This window comes from Manduca sexta, chromosome 8, assembly GCF_014839805.1.
Source record: "Manduca sexta isolate Smith_Timp_Sample1 chromosome 8, JHU_Msex_v1.0, whole genome shotgun sequence".
In the NCBI taxonomy this organism is placed as follows: Eukaryota; Metazoa; Arthropoda; class Insecta; order Lepidoptera; family Sphingidae; genus Manduca; species Manduca sexta.
This window is the reverse complement of record NC_051122.1, coordinates 581,346-603,452: the sequence shown is the minus strand read 5'-3', so window position 1 is coordinate 603,452 and position 22,107 is coordinate 581,346. Positions and strand designations below refer to the sequence as shown.

General features: G+C 35.4%; 2 protein-coding genes across 4 annotated transcripts in view; one reads left to right on the top strand and one right to left on the bottom strand.

The window, feature by feature from the left end:
* The window catches only part of LOC115450892 (synaptic vesicle glycoprotein 2B), a 34,985-nt gene extending 24,426 nt beyond the window's left edge, over positions 1-10,559 (top strand). The window contains exons 2-11 of one of the 2 annotated variants that reach the window (XM_030179044.2): positions 596-725; positions 2,084-2,143; positions 3,414-3,509; positions 5,307-5,440; positions 7,014-7,204; positions 7,467-7,615; positions 8,043-8,442; positions 8,703-8,965; positions 9,307-9,466; positions 9,849-10,559. In XM_030179044.2, coding sequence (XP_030034904.1) covers positions 689-725; positions 2,084-2,143; positions 3,414-3,509; positions 5,307-5,440; positions 7,014-7,204; positions 7,467-7,615; positions 8,043-8,442; positions 8,703-8,965; positions 9,307-9,466; positions 9,849-10,032 — 1,674 coding nt within the window. In that variant the 5' untranslated portion in view covers positions 596-688 and the 3' untranslated portion in view covers positions 10,033-10,559. The remainder of the gene's footprint in view (positions 1-595; positions 726-2,083; positions 2,144-3,413; positions 3,510-5,306; positions 5,441-7,013; positions 7,205-7,466; positions 7,616-8,042; positions 8,443-8,702; positions 8,966-9,306; positions 9,467-9,848) is intronic. The other variant, XM_030179042.2, reaches the window with a different exon arrangement.
* A 59-nt stretch (positions 10,560-10,618) lies between these two features.
* LOC115450893 (uncharacterized threonine-rich GPI-anchored glycoprotein PJ4664.02) lies at positions 10,619-20,635 on the bottom strand. 2 transcript variants are annotated; one of them, XM_037436382.1, is made up of 5 exons: positions 20,193-20,635; positions 17,740-17,816; positions 17,217-17,399; positions 17,090-17,145; positions 10,619-17,008 (listed from the first exon to the last, which is right to left on the bottom strand). In XM_037436382.1, exons 1-5 carry the CDS (start codon positions 20,363-20,365, stop codon positions 11,453-11,455), a joined length of 6,045 nt encoding a protein of 2,014 aa, XP_037292279.1. In that variant the 5' UTR covers positions 20,366-20,635; the 3' UTR covers positions 10,619-11,452. The 2 variants fall into 2 exon arrangements, with proteins under 2 accessions (XP_037292279.1, XP_030034905.2); XM_030179045.2 differs by having other exon boundaries at positions 17,226-17,399.
* Positions 20,636-22,107: the final 1,472 nt, after the last annotated feature.

Genomic DNA, 22,107 nt, shown 5'->3' with positions numbered 1-22,107 from the left:
TTTTTTTTGGACCTACATATCTTTAACCAAAAAATTAATTTCTTAGACTATACGTCATAAATTATACTCAATTCGACAAGATTATCCTTCAACTCGTACATTAAATAAAACACGTATTGTAATGGAAAATTTTAACAATCCATTCAAATATGATATTCATATGTTATTATGGGAATGTATAGTCTTTATGCGCAGTTGTGCATAATCACGAAAAGGTTTGAATGAAACATTGTACATAATTTAATCTCATTTAAGGCATAGATTTGCAAATTATTTATGTATTATCTGTTTACACAAAAACTCAAAAAACTAGTCTAAATATATTAGTAGTAGTACAACCTTTCCATATTGATACTACTGTACTAGTACTAGTAAGGTACTGACAGAGACCAAAGTCGTGAACTTTTTCTACGATGGTATCCAAAACAAATTTTCAAGAGATTATTAAAATTCATGAAACATAATAAGTTATTGTCATAAGTTTATGCATGTAGATACCGCTTGTTCAATTAGTAAAAATAAATGTCGCGATAAACATGTGGTTATAATAAATTATTGTATAAAAATGATGTAATTAACAGAACTTTTGTTGTAGACGAGCAGACCGCTGCCGGAAGCGAACCAACAGCCACTAAGTGAGTGCTAGTCCGCGAGACCGCCGACATATATCGCCGCCCGCCCGCATAGGATGGTAGAAACTGACCCCGGGCCCAAGAAACCTCACAGTAAGTATATTTTAATAATAATACAGCTCTGTAGTATATACTACCCACCATTGAGCACGGGCCTCCTCTACTATTGAGAGGACTTATTCCGTAGTCTACCATGCAGGCCTAGGGCAGGTTGGCAGACTTAACATAGATTCAAAATTCTTTGTGGAGAATTCTCAGGTATGTAAGTCTCGTCACGCTTTCCTTCACCGTTGTAGTGAACGATAATTGACAAACATAACACATATAAATTCGGAAATTTAGAGGTGTGGGTCTTGAGTTTTGAACGTGCGGCCATTCGTCTCGGCAGACCATTGCATTTACACCTAGACGATCATCCATAGTAAGTAGGTATCTATAGACATTATTAGGTTGGCTTGCCCAATATACAAATTCTTACGGTGTATTTGGGAAATTGACGCTGTGCGTGTAAAATATACGAAACCAAAGATTTGGTCTAAATATAATAATAATTTTGGTGGGGAATGTTTTTGTACTTTATGGATATTCGATACATTTCTTGTACAGCTTGTATAGGTAGATACTTATATTTTATTATGTACAATATTTACAATATCCATGATTATTTCGAACCATCCATGCACGTAATGACAGAGCGTGGTACGTGCTTTTTCACGGTTAATTTACGCGTATCCATGTGTAATTTTATTGATGATTGATTTTTATTGTTCCTTTTATCTTTTGCTCTTTGTTACTTGCGCAAATCATGAAAGTCAGAACAAACTTATATAGCTATAAACAACGTCAAAACAGTAAATCGAATGTATATAATACCTATCAGATATAAATCTATTTCAAAAAGTTGCATCATCGAAACTTAAATAAATGCTTGAGTAGTTCATTCGGGAAACGCGTGCTGTTATTGCGCAGTTTGAATACGGTTTTAAATATTGTGGAAGACCAGGATGGTATTACCCAAGTAACTTTATTAAGACGACTATTTTAACTGAGACCTCCAAGTTCACCATTGGAAATCATTATTATCGATAATTTGCCGCTGAAATCAGCTTAGTTCCTACCTAATTATTCATTTTCGTCTACGGCCGTCCCCTGACCAATGTCTTAAGGCTTAGAATATATATTTTTTGTAATTGGGCGTTTAACATAAATTGTCCTTGAAAACGATTTTTTTATTAGGGGTATTTTATTTATTTAATTAAATAAGTACTATTGTTAAAGTTGTGCATCATCCGAAACGTTATTATCTTTGTACTTGCCAGTTATATTTTTTATATTATTCTAATGGCTGTTTACTCACGTTCCTTTACGGAATATGAATATTTACCGGCTATAAAGATTTCCGTAAAAGATAATCTATGTATAAGACATTAAACTATACTATTTTGTTACAGATTGTGATGTAAAAAGGGACCTCCAATTGAACGGCCCAGGTTCCAAAACCGCCGAGCTTGGTAAGAAATGAGCAATTTATGCGATATTTTTTTAATGTTACAATCTAGGGAATATAATAGTTGCTAGGTTTTGGAAAAAATATTTTTATTTCGACTATAATAGAGAACAAAACACATAGGATAAAAAATTTGAAAGAATCATCCTTATTTCGTTGCCAACAGTGTCATGTACCATCACTAGATAATGACGTGTCTTGTTATTCAGTTGTATTATATTTACAATGCCTGTATTTTCTTTCCAAAGTTTACCATTGCTAAATAAGAAAGTCTGCGTATAATTAAAATAAATAATATATTATTCATTACCAATATTTAAGCTGTCAGAAGACGTAATATGCTTTGTTGATACAGAAATGTGCCAGAATTTAAAGCAAAAACAACGAAGTCTTTATCGCCAATTTTGAATGGAAAATTTTATTTACACTCGATGCTCGCTTGCTTCTTTCACATGTAAGGCAATAATGTACATAATATATTTACATCATAGTACACGTACCGACGTTCAAATATATTAATCTGAAAGAGTTCTGTTTCGTGAAATGCTATGTTTTAACATTTAGATAATATCGATATAAAAAATCAAATAAATCAATAATTTATAAATCGTTCGTACTTTGGCATCGCTTTGAAGCGATTTATACTTTCCATAATATGCATTTGTTGGAAGATGTCAGTCTTTAAAAATAACCTGAGACAACCAATATGCAGATAGGTACCTACTCAGTTTTTCAGAGTGCTCATAAAACCTTCTGGATCAACTTTATTTTAATAGAATTTGAAGCAGACGTCCGGTGGTATTTTCCTATGCATTTCACATTCGTAATGCAGTTGTAATTAGATATCACATTGGTGTGAAGATTATGAAATGTTAATAGTTACTAGCTTAGTTATAACTTAACTGGTTTCGTATCGTTCATTGTTGGAAATAAATATATTCACTTAAATTCTAGTTCATTATAAACTTTAACATTTTCGTTCTTTAAGAACTACAGTCTAAACGATTTTATTTTTTTAAGTAGTCTAAACAATAATGTTCCGGTAATGATCTTCATAATTGTTATTATGTTAATCTTAATCTTGCCCTCATAACACAAATGCCATTGACATATGTCAGATAGAGGAACTTCATATTTCACATTGCCTGCCTTATGTAGGTGTTTCCTTCCTTACTCAGAACCAGTTTTATACACACGTGGTTTTATTTATAAGAAAACCCTTATGCACTGTAGGAAGCAGTTCGATTATATTTATTGTAATTTTTTGTTCGCAGGCGTCGTACCTTCACTGAAGAAATCGGGCAAACCCGATCCAGAGAAAGGTTCCAACTCGGAAAAAGCTGACTTCGAAAGGGCTATCGAATTAACCGGTGAGTTTATACCTAATTATTTACTTATAGCCTCTTAATGTGTTCATAGTTCTAATATCCATAAACTCTCTCTCTGTCCCTCATAGTTCTAATATATATAATCTCTAAATATTGTTCCACTGCTAGACACAGGCCAGCTTTACTTACTGAGAAAAAGATTCGGCTTTAGTCTTACGCCATTCGCATTAGACTGCGATCTATTTGAAAAGTTTAAATATGTTATTACAACGTAACCAAAAAAAAACTATCTATTTGTCGAAAGCATTATAAAACATTATGAACGGAAAAGAGATAAAATCTTTGCGACCGAATTTATTTCATTGTTGATGACAATTTTCCACCGCTTAGGAAATACTTACCTAAAATATGACAAAATTACAACAAGTCTGTATGCGTGAACTAAGTATAATTTATTTTTTATTATGAACAGTACATACACATTTATGCTCACTGTCAGTCCGGAGTCTGAAATCTGTGCCCGTTATGGCAATAGCTTTGCCTCGTATCACATCACAGCACGCAATACACTTGGCGATAAAAAGCTGGCCTGGTTGCACCTCTGTCCACCCCTTTCAGAAATGAAGGCTTGTGTGTTTCTTTTATTATGTTCTGCATTACATGCTGCCCTGTTGGAAACGGACATCTGTAATAATGTCATGAGTTCGGTCCACTATACTGGTCTATTTGAGACTTTGTGGATTTTTTATTGAGAGCATTCAATTAGCATAAATATCATACAAAATATACGACTACCTACTATATATGAAATGAATCCGTTAGAAATATGTTTATTTTGAAACTGGCACGGCAAAGTGACCACACCGCATGGTTACACCTGATGGTAAGTACAATGGTGTCAAAATAGTGTCGACAAGAGACGAATATTCTTCGCCAATCGACAAAATTATACTGGCCTTTTTGAATTTGTATACACAGACTGATCCAGGAACGAGACAGATACGTAGGCCACCATGGCGGGTAATTGATAAACAATTGACCTACAAAATAATATTAACCTCTATATGTGACATCAATATTTTGTTGATAGTTACATAATATTTCGAACGTAATAAAACTTGGTATTTGTAAATAAGCAGTAATGCGAACCGAGGACCTTTATGAATGGAGTCGTGTTTCTTTGCACGAAGAAAGAAGGTTAACGTACGACGTAAACAAAACCTTTTCTAGGAAAAAAGCCTCGTACGATCGCGGTTAAGAAATACTTGTAATTTCTGTTTACACTTCTTCCGGTTCTCATTACCATTTTATGTTGTTTGTCAGTCGGTTTCAAAGAAACTTGTATTAAAAGTACATGGAATCTAATAACGCGAAACTCTAGCTGTGATATTTTACCGCATACAGTTCTAAATAAGGCGGCCAGTTTCATTTTATTTGAGAGTTTATTTTAATTGAAACAAAGAATTACCTAATTGTTATATTTAGAAGTAGTTTCAGATAACAAATTAACTGCTTGTGTTGTGTGTAAATGCACTGATGAGGTTTGTAAAACGTCTTTTAGGGATGAGAAGGTATGTATATTACAGGAGAAATGCGTCAAGTATGTTATTTCTTATCACATTATCCTGCAAAAGAAGTAGAGCGTATTTTAAGAATCGAAAAACTTATCACATTGTCCAGGTCTATGAATGGAATCCAGAAAAAAACAGTCTAACCCCTAGGGCTAGATCAATGAGACGCTACTGTAATATATAATCCAAAGTTTGTTTTACTTATAGCCTTTAAGTAAAAATAGCTGTTTTATAACTTTTTAACTAAGCATACCCGTTCTTGATCCAGGATATGGACGCTTCCACTACCTACTGCTGGCAGTATGCGGCCTCGTCAGTACCTCCGAGGAGATGGACGTCATCTCTATGTCGTTCATCTTGCCCTCGGCGCAGTGCGACCTAGACCTTACAACTCAGACCAAAGTGAGTATTCACTATTTATTTATATTGTTTGACTGATTCAGTTGCGAAGTTGTATCACAGTAATCCTGCCGATCTAATGTCTCGGGTTGAATTCCTGGGTCGAATACTTTCGGATGGCTTTTTTACATGGGGCATAACATGTCACTCTACACACGTGGTGCCTACAGTTTTACTTATTCTTGATGCTAAGTAAGTCTGTGCAAACCTATGGAGTGTGTTTTCACATACAATATGGTGTTATGCCAACGCGAAAGTGTTATCGTTTATTTTTCGGAACCGTGATCCAATTTATCCATCAATCATCTTTATTTGCGGAAAATCCATCAAGTGTATGACTCCAAACATTGAGTCATCGGCGAATGTTAAACTGGGAATGATGTTTAAAAAGCATTAACTGACGTTAACGTAACATAAACATCCAAGCTTGCCGTCTATTTTTTAGTTATTCTATATGGAGATAGTGAAAATTACATCACCTCAGTTTAGGCGAATATGGTTTACTTATTTTCATTCTTATAATTATCCAAAATACACAAGTTACCTATAGGAATATGGAACAAACATGTCTGGTTACTTAAAACTATAAATACAAAGTGTAAAGAAGTTACACCTGGCACACGCACGGACCTACGACGCAGTAAGAAATTATATTTCCGTATAAACAAGTCGAAATTTTCAGCTTATTCGTAACGTAAACAGATGATGTCATGCAATATCACATTTCACATGGTGCAAATTAATTTAAACACAAATGTCAAATCAGGAAACTGGGATTTTGGTACCATATTACGTATATTACTTTTAGGAATAACACGGTAAAAAGAGAATAATGTACTGACACTTATTTGACAAGTACTAATTAAAAATTCTAGTGAGAAACTTTGCTGCTAGAATGGAAGTTCTGACGTAAATTTACTTTGTTTTCCGGTTTTTAGCAGAATTCTTAAAGCCCTCTCCGGATCAAACGGCCTAAAGCATTTACGGCGCATGACGAGCGCGAATGTGTAATCATTTACGAATTGCTTTTAAAAAAATCAATTTTAGGTCTTATTGAAAATTTTAAACAACTAAAATGTTTCTTATTAAGTTGTCTACCTAATAATGTTGGTTTGCAAATGAATATGTTGTGTGCTTGAGGAGAAGCACAAAATCAACAATTTGAGTAGTAGGTATTTTCATTATGAAATGAATGTAACAATATCCACATTATAAAAAGTTATGTAGAAGAAGAAGCAAAGTAATGATAACATAATGTAGAATTATTACGTTTATTTTTTTCTATATGTATTATAAATTTAGAATAGATAGCTTCTAAAATTACGGTTAGCGCGCTCTTTTGCTGGGAGCACCGCTTTAACAAAATCGGACGTGAGTTTGAAATTAGTTGCGACATACGCACTGTTGATTTTTCAGCACCAACAAACTTATCTAATTCCTCTTCTAACTTCGTGGTCATCAGCATCAAGGCTTAAACACAATAAATATGTCGCCATTAAAGTCTTACCATCAAGTCGGCCATCTTTAAGAGGCTAAACAGTATCTACCTGCGTTTATTAAATTTTAATGATTTCAGGGATGGCTGAACAGTATAATCTTCATCGGCATGATGGTGGGAGCCTACGCGTGGGGCTCTGTGGCGGACTCCGTAGGGCGGAAGAAGGTCCTTATAGCCATATCCATCGTGAACGCACTCGCCATCGTCGCCTCGTCCTTTAGCCAGAACTATGAACTCTTCATGCTGTTTCGCTTCATCAATGGTGCTGCGTAAGTAGTCAATGCATTTTTTTTACGTCTTCAGAGTCTAATTGTACCTAACCCTAAAATAGAATAGATAACACGATTATAAATACCCAGTAAGTAGTTCCTGGTATGTTTATGACAATGATCACTGAAGAAGTTAAAAGTACCTACTTATAGAAGTGAAGAGCATTTCGACTTACTGATCACTCACATTCCCATTCAATCAAAACTATCTAGCAACTTACTAATTACTTATATTTTTAATTTAATTTTTTTGGTATAACAGGTTAGGAGGATCTGGTCCCGTGATCTGGTCATACTTCGCGGAGTTCCAGCCGAAGAAGAAGCGCGGTGCTATGTTGAGTTTCATGGCTGCTTTCTGGACCCTAGGAAATCTATTCGTCGCCGGACTAGCGTGGGTGATCATTCCCAGTGGTAAGTGAATTTGTCATAAGTATCGATGCTTAATGGCAATGTCCGTCTGTCTTTATATGCCTTCTCTAACATCTTGGGTTTTATTATTAAACCCTCTACCGTTTTTCTATGTATAGAGTATAATGAGTAAAATGTTCAGTCACCTAATTTTTGGCGTTAAGTAGTCACCACTGTATGAATACGCAATAGGTATACCTGATACCCAAAACATTCTTTATGCACGCCTGAAAATTCTGTGATTTTGTAGTACGGAATGGGTGGATAGGGTACCTATAATCTACCTATCTATAAATTTTATGACTCGTGGTGCAGTTTTCTGACTGGCTTTGAACCAAGAGTTTAAACATGTCCGTAACATAGAGACAACCGTTATTTAAATAGGTACCCTCTATTGGTTATATCTCAATGAAATATTATATTTTTGTAGAAATCGGCGGAACAACTGGTGGCTTCGTCTATAACTCTTGGCGCATCTTCCTTCTTGTTATGTCATTACCATCATTCGTGGTAGCCGCATTGCTGTTTTTACTACCAGAATCGCCCAAATTTTTAATATCAACGGGTCGCCAAGAAGATGCACTTGAGGTGTTCCGTGGCATCTACATGATGAATACCGGTCGCAGTAAAGAGGAATATCCAGTGAAACAACTGCTGGTTGACGAACCCAATCACACAAAACCAGAAAAGAATATTGAAACAAAAGAGAATAAATCAAAATTGAAACGGATGTTGAGTGATATAATAGAACACAGCAAGCAGTTGTTCGTTCCGCCTATACTTAAATTTACAACGATCTCTATCACAATCAACTTTACATTCCATATCGGGTGAGTATCAAATCTAGATATCTACTTATATAGTATGTTTTTCATTGATGATTAAAAATTATATAATCATAACTCAAACTCACGAAAAATTTGCCTTCTGTGGATGTGGTTGTATCTTTGCTTACTTCTTCGTAGATACGAGATGAAATTAATTTATTATTTTGACGTAGTTTAATAATTTAAATCCTCAGGAGTAGTTCTACTTAATGTATGTAGCACTGAGTTTCAACTTGATAACAACGAGGTATTAATTCCCCCAGGTACTATGGCCTGATGATGTGGTTCCCGGAGATGTTCAACCGTTTCGACGAGTGGTCGCGGACCCACGACAACGCTGAGGCGGACATCTGCCAGGTCACGGCGTATGTCACGCAGCAGGGCACGCACTCGGCTGAAGCGCAATGCGATTCGCACATACACTCGGACGTGTTTATGGAGTCGCTCATTACCGTCGCCGCTGCCATACCATCTAACATCTTCGCCGTGCTCGGCATGGACAGGCTGGGAAGGAAGTTCTTCCTTGGTAATTATTTTCTATGCCATTGGTCTTTACCTACCTTTATAGCATACTGGTGTAATATATGTATGCATGTTTGCAAAAATTATACATTTGCCGAGTTGAATATTTTATTATTTGAGAGCTGAATCCCAATTAGGCAATCTTTATTGCTTAAATGTTCTTGAATATTAACTTGTCCCAGATGCCTTTCACCATGTGTAGTTAGCTGACTAGATATGTAGTAATAGAAGCAATGCTGCGGCCTCGCTTGTATTTTCTAAAAATGTTTCAGTTAGTGGATAATATTTCTAGATAACTATAAGCTTTACATAGTATCTGTGACTATAACTAATATTATATTACAGTGTTCGCGACATTCTCGGCCGGTCTGTGCTCGGCCGCGATGTACTTCGTGTACAACAAGACCAACAACCTGATTGTCAGCGCCATATTCAGCTCCGTTATATCCTGCGGTAACGCCTCCTTGGATTGCCTCATCACTGAAGTCTTCCCTACTAATTTACGGTAAGTTTATTATTTACGAAAAATATTCGCAACTGCGGCCTACTTATGTGGTAGTCCCATACAATCAATGTTTAGTCTCCTCGTCTGGAGTCCTTTGACTAAAAACAGATTAGTGCACCCAGACTAACCGACCTTCACCGCTCGGTCTCATCATTAATAAAAATGTTTGCCATTGTCTGCCCTGGCTAAAAATTGCTTTTACAAATACGAAGCTCTGGGCGGCAGATTGTTGCGAAGTTTTACCCGATTTTCAAAGGAGGGTAGTGTGGTTTTCTTTGTCCTTTGCAAACGCGACGCAATGGACGGTTGCCCTGACTTACAGGAGTTGCAACGGCAGGTGGATATCAGGATAATCTGTATTTATTATTTTGTTTTGTTTCAGAGCTACCGGCGTGGCAGTGTCGATGGTGGCGGCGCGTCTCGGCGGCATCATCGGTAACGTGGTGATCGCGGCGCTGCTCGACACGTACTGCCCCGCGCCCACCTTCATCGTGGCCGTGCTGCTCGCCGGCGGCGGTCTCATGTGTCTCTTCCTGCCCAACACAACGCGGCAGGCCCTACAATAACATACCTCCTTACACCGCGAACTCCTCGCGGCCCATGTGATATCCAAATATGCATTATCATCGAACATTGATGTAATTAGTTCATTAGTACAATATTATTTTTTTATTTATAAAAATGTTCCCCATTTTCTAAATATGTTGTACGTAGTTTCAAAAATATCCGAAACAAAGTTTCGTAATGATCATGAAATATATTATACGAGTATTATAGAATAATAAGGATCAGTCAGCGATAGTTTTGTTGTATATTAAAAAATATTTTCATATTTCGAATTTATAAAATACCATTGTTACGTAGTTTGTAGTTTTTTGTAGCGTGTAATAATAATCCATCTGAGTTGTGATATGATAGGAAAGTAAATTTAAATCATTTGCATTGTAAATAACGCATTTCAAAACTTGTTCAACATCTTTTACCTTACAATGCAATAAATGTGTTTTCCTACATAACTTCAGTTCCTTAGTTTTATGTATCATGTTAGATATGTATTATACACGGAATGGAAAGTAAATCATTTAATTACTTATGATATCGTTTTATTTGCATTTGTGTACTATGTGTGTGTATTATAATTAAGACAAAACATCGATTGATTAAAATTTTATTTATTAAAACTACACAGAAGTATTATTATATACTAGACTCGATATTTATAGTCCATCTAGATTTCAACATAGATCACTCACATAAACCGTACAAGTGTATCGCGACAGTTTTAAAAATTACTTCAACAATATTGTACTTAACATTAATACCTTAACTATGATATTAATATTCCAATCAGTTACGGTGCCGATATATCGGCGTCTTGCTCATCCACTGGACGCGAGTGTCTCGCGCCGTGGCCCGACTCTATGTTTCACATAATAGTGCACCTCTCCGTGTACAAACCCCAGTTGCACGCATTCCAACCTCGCTACACGTTATAAAAATACTATGTACCTAATTTTTATATATTACACATACTATCCAACAATATCATAAATTTACAGTTGTAAATTCTTAATCTAACGTTTTATGCCTTATTGCATTAAACATAGAATCATTCAATAATGTCAGCTCGTGACGGCACGTAACTCCTTCCAATTGTTTTCAACCTACAGATATATTTACAATAATCGATATCGGCATGCGTTTCAAACACAAGCCCAGGTTCACAAAGCGGCACCATAAACACAACAAAACTTACGAGCTACCCTTGTAGCTATGCACGAATAATGCTAAGTAATATAACAAGTTTATAAAAAGAGAAATCATACAGATAACAGGAAAAGATTGTCATTGCACGTCTACAACACTTTATAATAAATATAATAATGTGTTCCTGAATCAATTCCAAAAGAATAGGGAATTTTAATTGTATCCGTCGTACATAAAAAAGTTTTACAATTTGTATAATTTCTTATAAAACACTTGCATTTAGCTATGATGAGACATATCATTGACGGATAGCTGAATCGCAGGTTGCAAAGGTATTTCAACCGATGCTTCGGAAATATCCGAGCCCGGTGTGAGAAGGCGTCGCGTCCACTGGCTCCCGTCCTCCGTCTCAGACTCGCGAACATCGATGGACGAAGGAGATCCTATTGTTGATTCTACAGAGGACACTGTCCTTTCTGTAACCTCATCGGTCAATATGGGCATAGATTTCCCCACGGATTCCTCTTCAGTGAGTAAAGGCATAGATATTGGACCCACCATTGGCACGTCCGTCTCTTCAGCCGTTACAAACGACATTTCCGTGTTAGGTGAAGGTAGTAATGTCGTTCCGTAATTAGCACCACTTAAAGGATCAGTCGTTTTCGGCGCTATTCTAGGGTCTGTCACTGTGATCGGCAATTCTAAAGATGTGGGAACTGTGTGAGGAGTGACACCTATTACTGCAAGACCATCTTCTAAATTTGACGGTACAGCAGGCTCGCTATCTACTTTTGTTGGCATTTCCACTGGAGTCATTATGGGTTGATTAAGAGTGGTACTAGTTTCAGATACTCGACAGTGTACTGACACATTTGCGTTTAAATCTCTAAAATCAGGTGCCTCATCTCTCGGGGTATCCGCGTGAAATACGTCACTATTAGCTAACGCGGCTTCTAATATGTCTCTGCGCTCTGGTTGTGGTGCTAAAACAGGTAATGGTTCTACTGCCATCGGAACCAATTGATTATTTTCCAATATTAAGGGTCTATGATCTATTGGAGTAAGAGTTCCGTTGTCTTCCACGCAAAGGTAAAATGATCCCGGCGGTCCTCCAAATGGCTCACCCGGCACTGCCAACAGCTGACCGTCCGAAAGCGACGCCTGCGGTGGCGCGGCAGTTTGTTCCGCTTGCATCACAGAAGGTTCTGATTGCCGCGCTATTGCCGTTGATGGCAATAATTCTTCGAAATTATCATATTCAGGATATGAAGCACTTGTTGCAATAGACACCGTGTTTGAAACTGGTGGAAGAATAGAAGTTGCTGTAGTGTTAGATATTGGTGTCAATGCTGGCACCGGAACGCTAGGAGATCGAACTGGAGCAGGAGCTATTGCAATCTCCTGTTTCATTTTTTTGACGGGTGTAGGAGAGTCAGAGACTGTTTTGCGAATCCTTGTCTTTTGTACCGTAGTGATCGGAGGCTCGTTAGCTGGTATAGGGATTTGTTTTTGAACTAGAATTTTATTCTCTTGAACGGGCACCGTAGATCTCTGTACGATTTGTCCAGTCTTTTGCATATGTTCGAATTGAGCTGCAGTTAATTGCATCATAGCGCCTGATTTTTGCTGTAAAAATATTAAAGGCTCGGTTGTAGTTTTCTGTATAGCTTGAACTAGTTTTTTCGGTTCGGCCGCCACTATTCTCTTGGGTGCGGGTCGAGTTTCCGGCATGGGTGCAATATTCTGTGATGTAGTTGCGACACGCCCCCCTACAATTAACTGACCTTTGGAAGTGATTATTGCATTCTTTTGTTTTGGCACTATTCTTGTTTGAGTTTTTGTATGAGTTGCTGTTTGTGATTTAATCGTCGTACCGGTATTTACAATAGTTTTTTGTGTATTTGTTGTAATTCTTTGTGCTATAGTTTTTAATTGAGAAATATTTGCTTGTTGTTTGTTAGGAAATAGAATCTTTTCATGTTCTGGTGTTAGCAATATTCTTGACTGCGCTCCCTGAGCATTTGTTATGATCATCACTGTGTTACCAGGAGCGTTGGTGTCACTTTGCGATGCGATAAGTTTTGCAGAGACTGGTTTATTTTCAGGGGGACTTGGTTGGGGCTCCGAACTTTTTGCAACTAGAACATGAGCTTTTCCTGTCTGCGGATCAATTACAATTTTTTGGGCCCGACTCGGTCTAGGGGAACTAGGCGTAGGTAATATAATAAACTTCTCCGTTTTTCCAGCCGAAGAAACAGATTGCATTACTGTCGTTGGTTGTTTTACTTCTTTTACTGGTGGTTCAGGTTTAGTCATAATGATTTTTTGTTTTCCAGTAGTTTTGTCAATAAGCAGCATAGTTTTTGCTCCACGTAGTTTTGACGATTTTGATAGAATGTTGGGTGTAGTAACATTGCTCACTTCAGTTACTGGATTCATCAACAATGTTTTAACTTCTGGTTTATTTGGTGTGGCGCTTATTGGAATCTTTTCACATTCAACTGGTGACTGTTTCGATTTTACGAGTTTAGGAGGATTAATAGGTGTATGACTTATAATATTTCCGTCTGACATTACGACGGGCATTTTTTCAATGCTTTCTGGAGTTAAAAGATCCTCCGATAGAACAATTGGCATAGAATTTATGTCAAATATAGTGTCATCCGCAGGTGTCGCCTTTGGTATTTTCGGTTCATTGAGAGGTGCCACTAATGAATTATGTGGCTTGATTTTTTGTAATTTAGTAGGGGGTTTTGTTATTTTCCTAATTTTTTGTTGAATAATTATAGTATTAGTGTCGGAAGGAGTATCCGGTGAAGTTTGAATCGTATATGTTTGTACAGATGAACCATCTTGCTTTGGATTGTTACTACGGGAAAGTATAATTTCTGAGCTGGATGTTATATCATTCACATTATTTATAACATTCTTACTAGGTGTTGTACGTCGTATAATTATTTTTTGTTTTGTAGATTGAGGTTTGCCTTTTAAAGATGACTTTGCCACATCAAAATTTAAAATCTTCTCTTTTCGTGGAATCATAACCTGACTTGGCGATGAGTGAAGAGGCGGTTTTGGTACACATGGCTCTTCCAGAATCTTTAATAACTTAGATGAAGAAGTCTCGAACTTAGCACTTTTCGAGTTTGTAATATCACTTTTATTTTCACTTGATAACAAAGCGACCTTTTGTTCCACTGTTTTGTCTATACCATTATTTTGTTTAACCGCAAACACGGCTGGTTCAGACTTTTTCTTACTACTAATGACATTAGGTTCTATTATATTAATTTTATGATCGACGGATTCAGACATCTGCACCAATGACTGAGCAGCATTTAAGTTTTCACTCTTTTCCTGCTCAGTTTCATAACGAAATTTAATGTTTTCATTGTTTGTAATCAGAAGTGTGTCTGTTGACAAGTTAACATTATCAGATGGAATTTCTGCTTTTGCGTCAGAAATTTGTTCGTCAAACACATCCTCATTAGTATTTAAACTTTTTTCATCTTGGTTTATGGGGATTTCCGTTGGAATCGGCAGCTGAATATTTTCAAGATGATCACTAGATGTTTTACTTTGTATTGCAGTTGATGGAAGGTTAATTAATGTTTCTGCAATTTGAAGATCTGATTCTGATGGGATATTTTCGATAGCAGGTAAATTTTCAACGACAGGCAAACTTTCATCGATATTTTCGTTCTCTTTTTTATCATTGTTAACTGTAACCTGTTCATTTGATACAATATCTGCATCTTCAGCAATGTTACCTTCATCATTATGCTTATTCTCCAAATGAACCTCCTTTTTATCTTCGACGAATGCGTCAAGTGCAACATAATTATTGAGGTCTTTTGTTTCTTTCTCCACATTATTAGTATTATCAGTCATAATTTTATCTTCCATATAATCATTTTGTAGTAATATATTTTCATTGTGATTGCCATTTATATTATTATTAATAGAATTATCTTTGTTGTCATCTTCAAATAGTTCTTCTGGAGGATCGTTGCTGATGATTCTAGTCACTCTATCAGTTTCCCGGGATACGCTCAATAAAGCATCAACGGCTGATGCTGTAGATTCGTTCATATACCTTTCAATCGATGGTTCGTATGATTTCTGAAGAGTTGATTCTGGAAACTTTAGATCAGGCAATTCATTATCTGGTTGTTTTTCGGTACCGTGATTAATTTCTTCTTTTTCTATAATATCCGTATTTTCCTTATTTGCACCCTTAATTAATTTAGCCTCATTGTCTTTAACTTTAGCTACAATTGGCTCACCTGTTATACTTTCAGTATAGTTAAGTTTTAGGGGTTTCATTGTTTCAGATGGTTCTGAGCAAACTGGTTTTATTTCTTGCGTAGGGTATATTACATCCGGAGATAATATAGGTACCATAGGTTTTTCAGTTGATTCTTCTTCTTTAGCTACGCTTGTTCCTTCACACAAGCCAATAGAACTAGATATTGCATCTACAGATGGATATGGCTCTTGTAGCTCATTTAATTGTGTTTCTTGATTGTGTTTTTCTTTTTCACGCAGTTGTGCTGCTTCCGCTTTCATTTTCTTTAATTGAATTTTAGGCGCAAGTCTTGCCACCTTGACATGCTCTATAGGCGGGGACTCCCTCGCTTCCGGTGAGGACACAATCTCGGATCCATTAATTTCACTTTCACTTATATCCATTCTTTCAACTGCGTTTAGTTGTTCCGCAACATATTTTCCGATTGCATCCTGGCTTCTAGAGTGTCGGCTACGAAAAAATGTTTTAGTTTTAAATATAGCTTTTGATGGTTGAGCCTCTGCTGGAAGATTATCTGGCAATTTATCTGGCATCTTTTCGGGATTTTTGTCCGGAGATTTTACAATTGAAGGCTCAGGAAAATTTTCCTCCACTTTTAAAGATTCAGGAACAGAGGGAAGTTCTGGTACACTAGTCTTGTTGAGTAGTTCCGCTACTTCCCTAGCCACATCATCTTCGTCCAAACTGAGACTTTTAGATTCATCTTTTCTTTTTGGATTTTTGACACGCGGAATTTTTCTGCCAGCATCAGTCTCCAAAGGCCAGTCCTCATCCTCACAAAATTCATACTTAGAATCACTACAGGCTTCAGGTTTGTCACTGGATGGCGGACTGTCTGGTTTCTTTTCCGTAGGCGATGATATCTCGGCAGGCATTTGTGCACTAGGAAGTTCAGCGGGTGTCGGGACTGCTGGTGACTCCGCAGCTACAGGCACTTCTGGGGAACCAGCTATAATCATGCTAGTAGATTCGTCGTTAGATTCATCGTCGCCATCGTCCCAATCAGCCAATAGACTACTCTTAATTTCTTCATCAGTCTTAGGCTTTTTTACCTCATTTTCTGATGATTGATTTTCAGCTATCCGTTTTTTACCTTGTGATTTAATTTTAGGCAATTTCTCTTTTTTTTCTGTACGAATACGCCGCACTTTTGGAGTTGTTTTTGATGAGGACTTGGGCGTAAATTTCTTCACTACTGGTGAAGGTGTGTATGGTGTAAATGATATACTATGAGATTTGTTGTGTAAAATCAAAACATTTAACCTAGATGTAGTAAATGAACATGCATGACATGAATAAATGCCTGAACTTGAAGCTACTGGAGTTGAGAAATTAGAAACTGGTTTTGCCACAATTTCAGTTTGCTCATTATTAGTTTGTTGTTTATCTTCAATATTTTGTGGTTCTGACTCTGCACAGCTTGTTGATGGTGTAGAAGAAACTTCTGTTGCAGTATTTTCAGAAGTTTCCAAAGATTTTGATCCTTGGACTAATATATGAACTTTATAGTCAGTTTTTTCTTTAATCTGGAATGATATCAATTGAATTGGTTAGACATATATCATATACAAATAAAGATATATTTAAATAATTTTCATATTGCTTACCTTTCTGACTGGTGTGTAGCTAGGAGATTCTACTGGCCTTCCTCTTGCGCTCTTACCTAAACAAAATATTACATTAGATAATTAGACATTATAGAGAAAGTGGTTCATAAAAATAAAAAAAATAAACCTTTTCTACCAGAGCCTGGAGTCCTCTTCGCGGGATCACCAAAAAGGCCAGCATAGCTTGGTTTTTTGGTTTCTTGAAATTCATCTCTTGTGAGTATTTCTACATCACCGCCGACAGCAGTCTCAGCACGGATGACATCTTCCGGAAACTTCTCCATATGTCCATGTTTGGTTCTGAACATATCTGAAAGAAAATATTTGGGTAAATTATTAAAAATCACATACACATTGAATTGCAATGGTTTCTTCTGGTTTCATTGTTTTATTTCTCACAGATTAATCACTAATTGACATTGGCATAATCACTAAAGCAGCAGTAGGGTTGTTTAGTTATATAATGCAGTATAAAATTAGATTGATTTTCTCAGACCACAATGATTGATTCAGTTCATAGAGAGCTTATGTGTGCTAGAATATATTACTATGTCTAACCCTTTAGCATGGGCAGAAGTAATATCCATTTAGATGCGTTTAAGTAAGCTATAGCTACCTCAAATGTCATTTTAATAGATTTTTTTACTCACATAATCCTTTATTAATGAATTCATTTTTTCGGCTGCAGTTGTATTTGTAAATAAAATTAATGTTCTTTACATATTCACTGAAAATAAAAAATACACACATTAATATACATTTTAAGTTACAAAAGAAAAAACAGAATATTCCATCATAATATCAAATAGTGTTCATGAGACAAACATTTTGCAATATTCGCAATGCCATACAAAATAAAATGAGACATTTCAATAACAAGTAAATGTATATTTGGTATCTACAGTTGGATAAAACATCATTTAACTCTAATGTCTGTACAAAAGGGTTAAGTCTAGCTATGCACACATGTATTACACCCAAGATATTCCCACATTTAGGGCATCATAATCTGAATCAATATTTTAAAATAGCAATACGCTATGGCAGCCATAACTAATGCAATGCTCTGTGTGGTAGTTTTTTGGAGGATTTTTACTTGCTTACTTACTACCCCTAATTCACCACCGGCAATAGATATTTAAAAATGCCCCATACTTGTTTTGTAAATTTATTTATAGACACCTAAACTGTTCTTTAGCTAATAGATAATATAAACTACATCTATGAATAAAAAATGCACTAAAGAAATCACTGACTTCCCAACAAAGTTCTTTTTTAAGTAATTAACTACTAAAATGAATATATTGCATTAGCAAATGGGTGAAATTAGTAAATCTGATAAGAAATATACTTCAAAATTTGATATGAATAATGAATGTATGTGTCAGGTAAACAGTAGCTAACTAATTGAAATGCTCTAACAAATTTTATAAATATTCATTCTCCATTTGGTAATAAAAAAATATATATATGTTTAAACTAAAAGGGTGGTGGTATAATAGCAATACTATTGGTTCAGACTAAGCAAATCCAAAATTTACAAAAAAGACTTAATCATATATATGATTAAGTCTTTTTTGTAAATTTCATAAAAAAGACTTAATCATATATATGATTAAGTCTTTTTTGTAAATTTTGGATTATATATAAGGGATTGTATATAAGGGTATTTTTTGATAAATTACAACTGTGACAGCATCAACATTGTCCGTTCCAGATGTGCAACAACACTGCATTTGTAAAGAAAATAAATCTTTGATTTATCTAATGAAGTAAATGCATGTGAAAAAGTGTTAATGATTTGTTGAATATTTAGCTCTATAAATATAAAAACATAGGTGTCTAAGGCTCTGTGTGTCCATTTTTTGTTTTTTTGTCCATAGATGTGTATAGGCATGAATAAGAAAAAATTACACACATTTATAAGAATGAAAATGGTCATAAAAAAGCTACAAAATACCATACTTTGTCTTAGTTATAAATTCTTGCCAGGGGCATTAATTAGATCTGTAAAATATTGCACATTTTAATTCTATTCCCATAAGTCATGGAGCATGGATAGTCACAACTATTTTAATTCATAGTTATGACTATTTCAATTATGCAATGTTGTGTGGATCAAATGCGTTTTCATGGCTACAACACTTAGGTAAATTTTATCATTCATAGCATTTTCAAAAATTATATTTTTGGGATACCAAAAGTCTCTTCTACTCTTCTGTGGATAAAAAAAAATTCTTGATCTTCAATCCTTAGTAATGTGTTTTTTATATGAAATTGGTTTTGTGTTGAGTTTTTTTACAGTATAATAAAATCAAAGGTGTGGCTAGACTTGCAGAGGTAGGGTTTTATTTATGTGACTTTTACAAGTTTTTTTCACTTTAAAGTAAAAACACTGACAATAAACTTGGTGAGTATTTTCTGCAAGCAAGACCAATATAATTCAAAACCATCATAAATTTTACTGGAAAATGTCTTATTTATTTGATATTTTTTGTTGTAAATAATGAGAAATCCCTGAAAAAATTTAATAATGTTATATTAGTAAACCTTTGTGATCATATTAATAATGATTAATGATTAATAAAGAGTGTTGGTTGGAGCGCCCAAAAATGGTATCCACAATATGGAATAAACAGCCGCCACAGTGTATAATATGAAATGAGGTGAAATAGGATCAACAGTTTTTGATGTAAATATAAAGATTTTAAGTTAGGGTATATTATAGGACTGTTCTTATACATGTGATTTTTACTGACTATTGGATATATTTATATTTTTTCGTGATTGAACATGTTATGTTGCATGTATGTGTTAACATTCTCCTAATTTTGGGTGTATAATTTCGTGTTCAAAAATAGAAAATAAATGTCTTCCTAAATATAGATCAGATGCTATAAATAATTTACAATACACATTATTTAAAAAATGTGATTTAGCAAATAGGCGCCTAAATGCGCCTTATGTCATGAAATTATGTAAATACTAGTAAAAGAGCACATACAAACATTCATAACAAAGACATAATACCCATAGACCTTTGTCATGCGGACAAGATCCTTTCTATATTAAAATAATTTTCACATCGAGCTTTTAGACTTACTATTTGTCCTCCTGGAAGAATTTGACAACAGCTATAGGGGGCTTCCGAAATGATCTCAACACATCTGGTGGTAGCTTCTCAGGAGCGATCACTTCGCCGGGCCACCAGCATGAGCCCAATTTGACCCACACCACCTCCCCATCCAAATAGTCAATTTCAGTCTGTTCACACATCACCACTTATCTGTTCAGACACTAGGCACGACCATATTTTGTCAAGTAGTGCCTGTACGCCGAACGCAACAGCTACCACAATATTTTCTGTATGTTAATACATAATATGATATCAGTCACAATTCCTTAAAATAGTGTTATTAGAACATAGAAGTATTGTGAGATTTGGTCTTTTATTTGTCAAAACAGTGGCAAAATATTAGTTGTAAATATCACCGACTGCGTACGAAATATTTCGTTTGTTACCTACATTAGGTGGCAGCACTGATAAAGTAAAAATAATTTTTTAGGTACTTATAAACTAAGTTAGGCAATTTATTATCCTTTATTAATTTTTATATGAAATTTAATGTATTATAAACACATTTTTAGTTCATATTTTTTGGTTTTTCAATAAAAAGATATGAAACTTGAAACCGGAAATAGATAAAATGGACGGCGTCAGCAGGTACCAATAGAAGAAAAATATGTTAGAGTTGCTATCAAGCAAGTGTTGCTTACATAATAAAATCAGAAATTGTCAAGACATTGAAATAATCACTGGTATATTTGTACATATTATAATTACATACAAATATTATTATCTTTAAAATAATCACATTATTTAATATCATATGTCAAGAAGAAAGGAGAGGATTGCTTTCTCTCTTTGGGTAGTACCCATGTCAAGTGGCACTACAACACGACAAGACTCTCTTTGTACCTCAGAACAAGAACAAGCAGTTGTACAGTATACACACTCGCCGAGAAAAAATATATGATGCTAATCAAGTCTGTAGTCGAATAGGCAAATAAAGTGTAGCATTTATACCAGTCAGTGGACAATGATGTTATAAATACAGCAAAACTGTTTGTTTTTATTTTCGAAACGGTTCGGGTTTCCACACTTCTCACCATATTTTACAATACTTTAAATCTGGACATTACTTGTTTTTTTCTTTCACTTTTAACATTATGTTCGTAAATTGTAGAAAAAAATAGTGTCCTTAAGGACCTTATTATAAATAAATTATTTAAGCATTCTTAATTTTTTATTTGAATACGTTTGTTAACAACTTTTTTTAGTAGATTTATGAAAAAATCTTTTGGAAAAAGAATTTCAAAATCCACATAATAATAAATAAGGTACATATATAGCATCAGAACAATAACTAAAGCCATAGGAGACGTGCTAAAATTGCTACTATATTACGTTAAGTCTTGTGTGAGGTGACAGAAAGAGATGCATACTCATTCATGCATTCGAAATTTATACAAGCTTGTCACCAGTTTTCACATAAGCAACTTTTTTATGCTAGTAATGTGACAGTGTTGATTTCAAAAATATTATTAAAAGGATATATGATATATGACTGCCTCGGTGGCGTAGTTGTACTGCATGCGCGGTACGACAGCGCTCTGAGGTCCTGGGTTCGAATCCCGGGTCGGGCAACGGGATATTTGGGTTTTTCTGTTCAATATCAGCCCGGAGTCTGGAATTTGTGCCCGATATGGTGATAGGTTCGCCCCCTATCACATCCTGGAACGAAACACACTTGGTGAAAAGTGGGTGCCCTGGTTGCACCTCTGCATACCCCTTCGGGGATATATGCGTGATGGTGTGTGTGTGTGTGTGTGTGTGTGTGTAAAAGGATATAGCTACAAAGTTAAAAAAAACAATAAGCTTAAATGTCCTCGTTCTCTCTCGTGCCTTAGTTAGCTTGAAAATCTTAATAATAATAATACACCTATATTATATACCT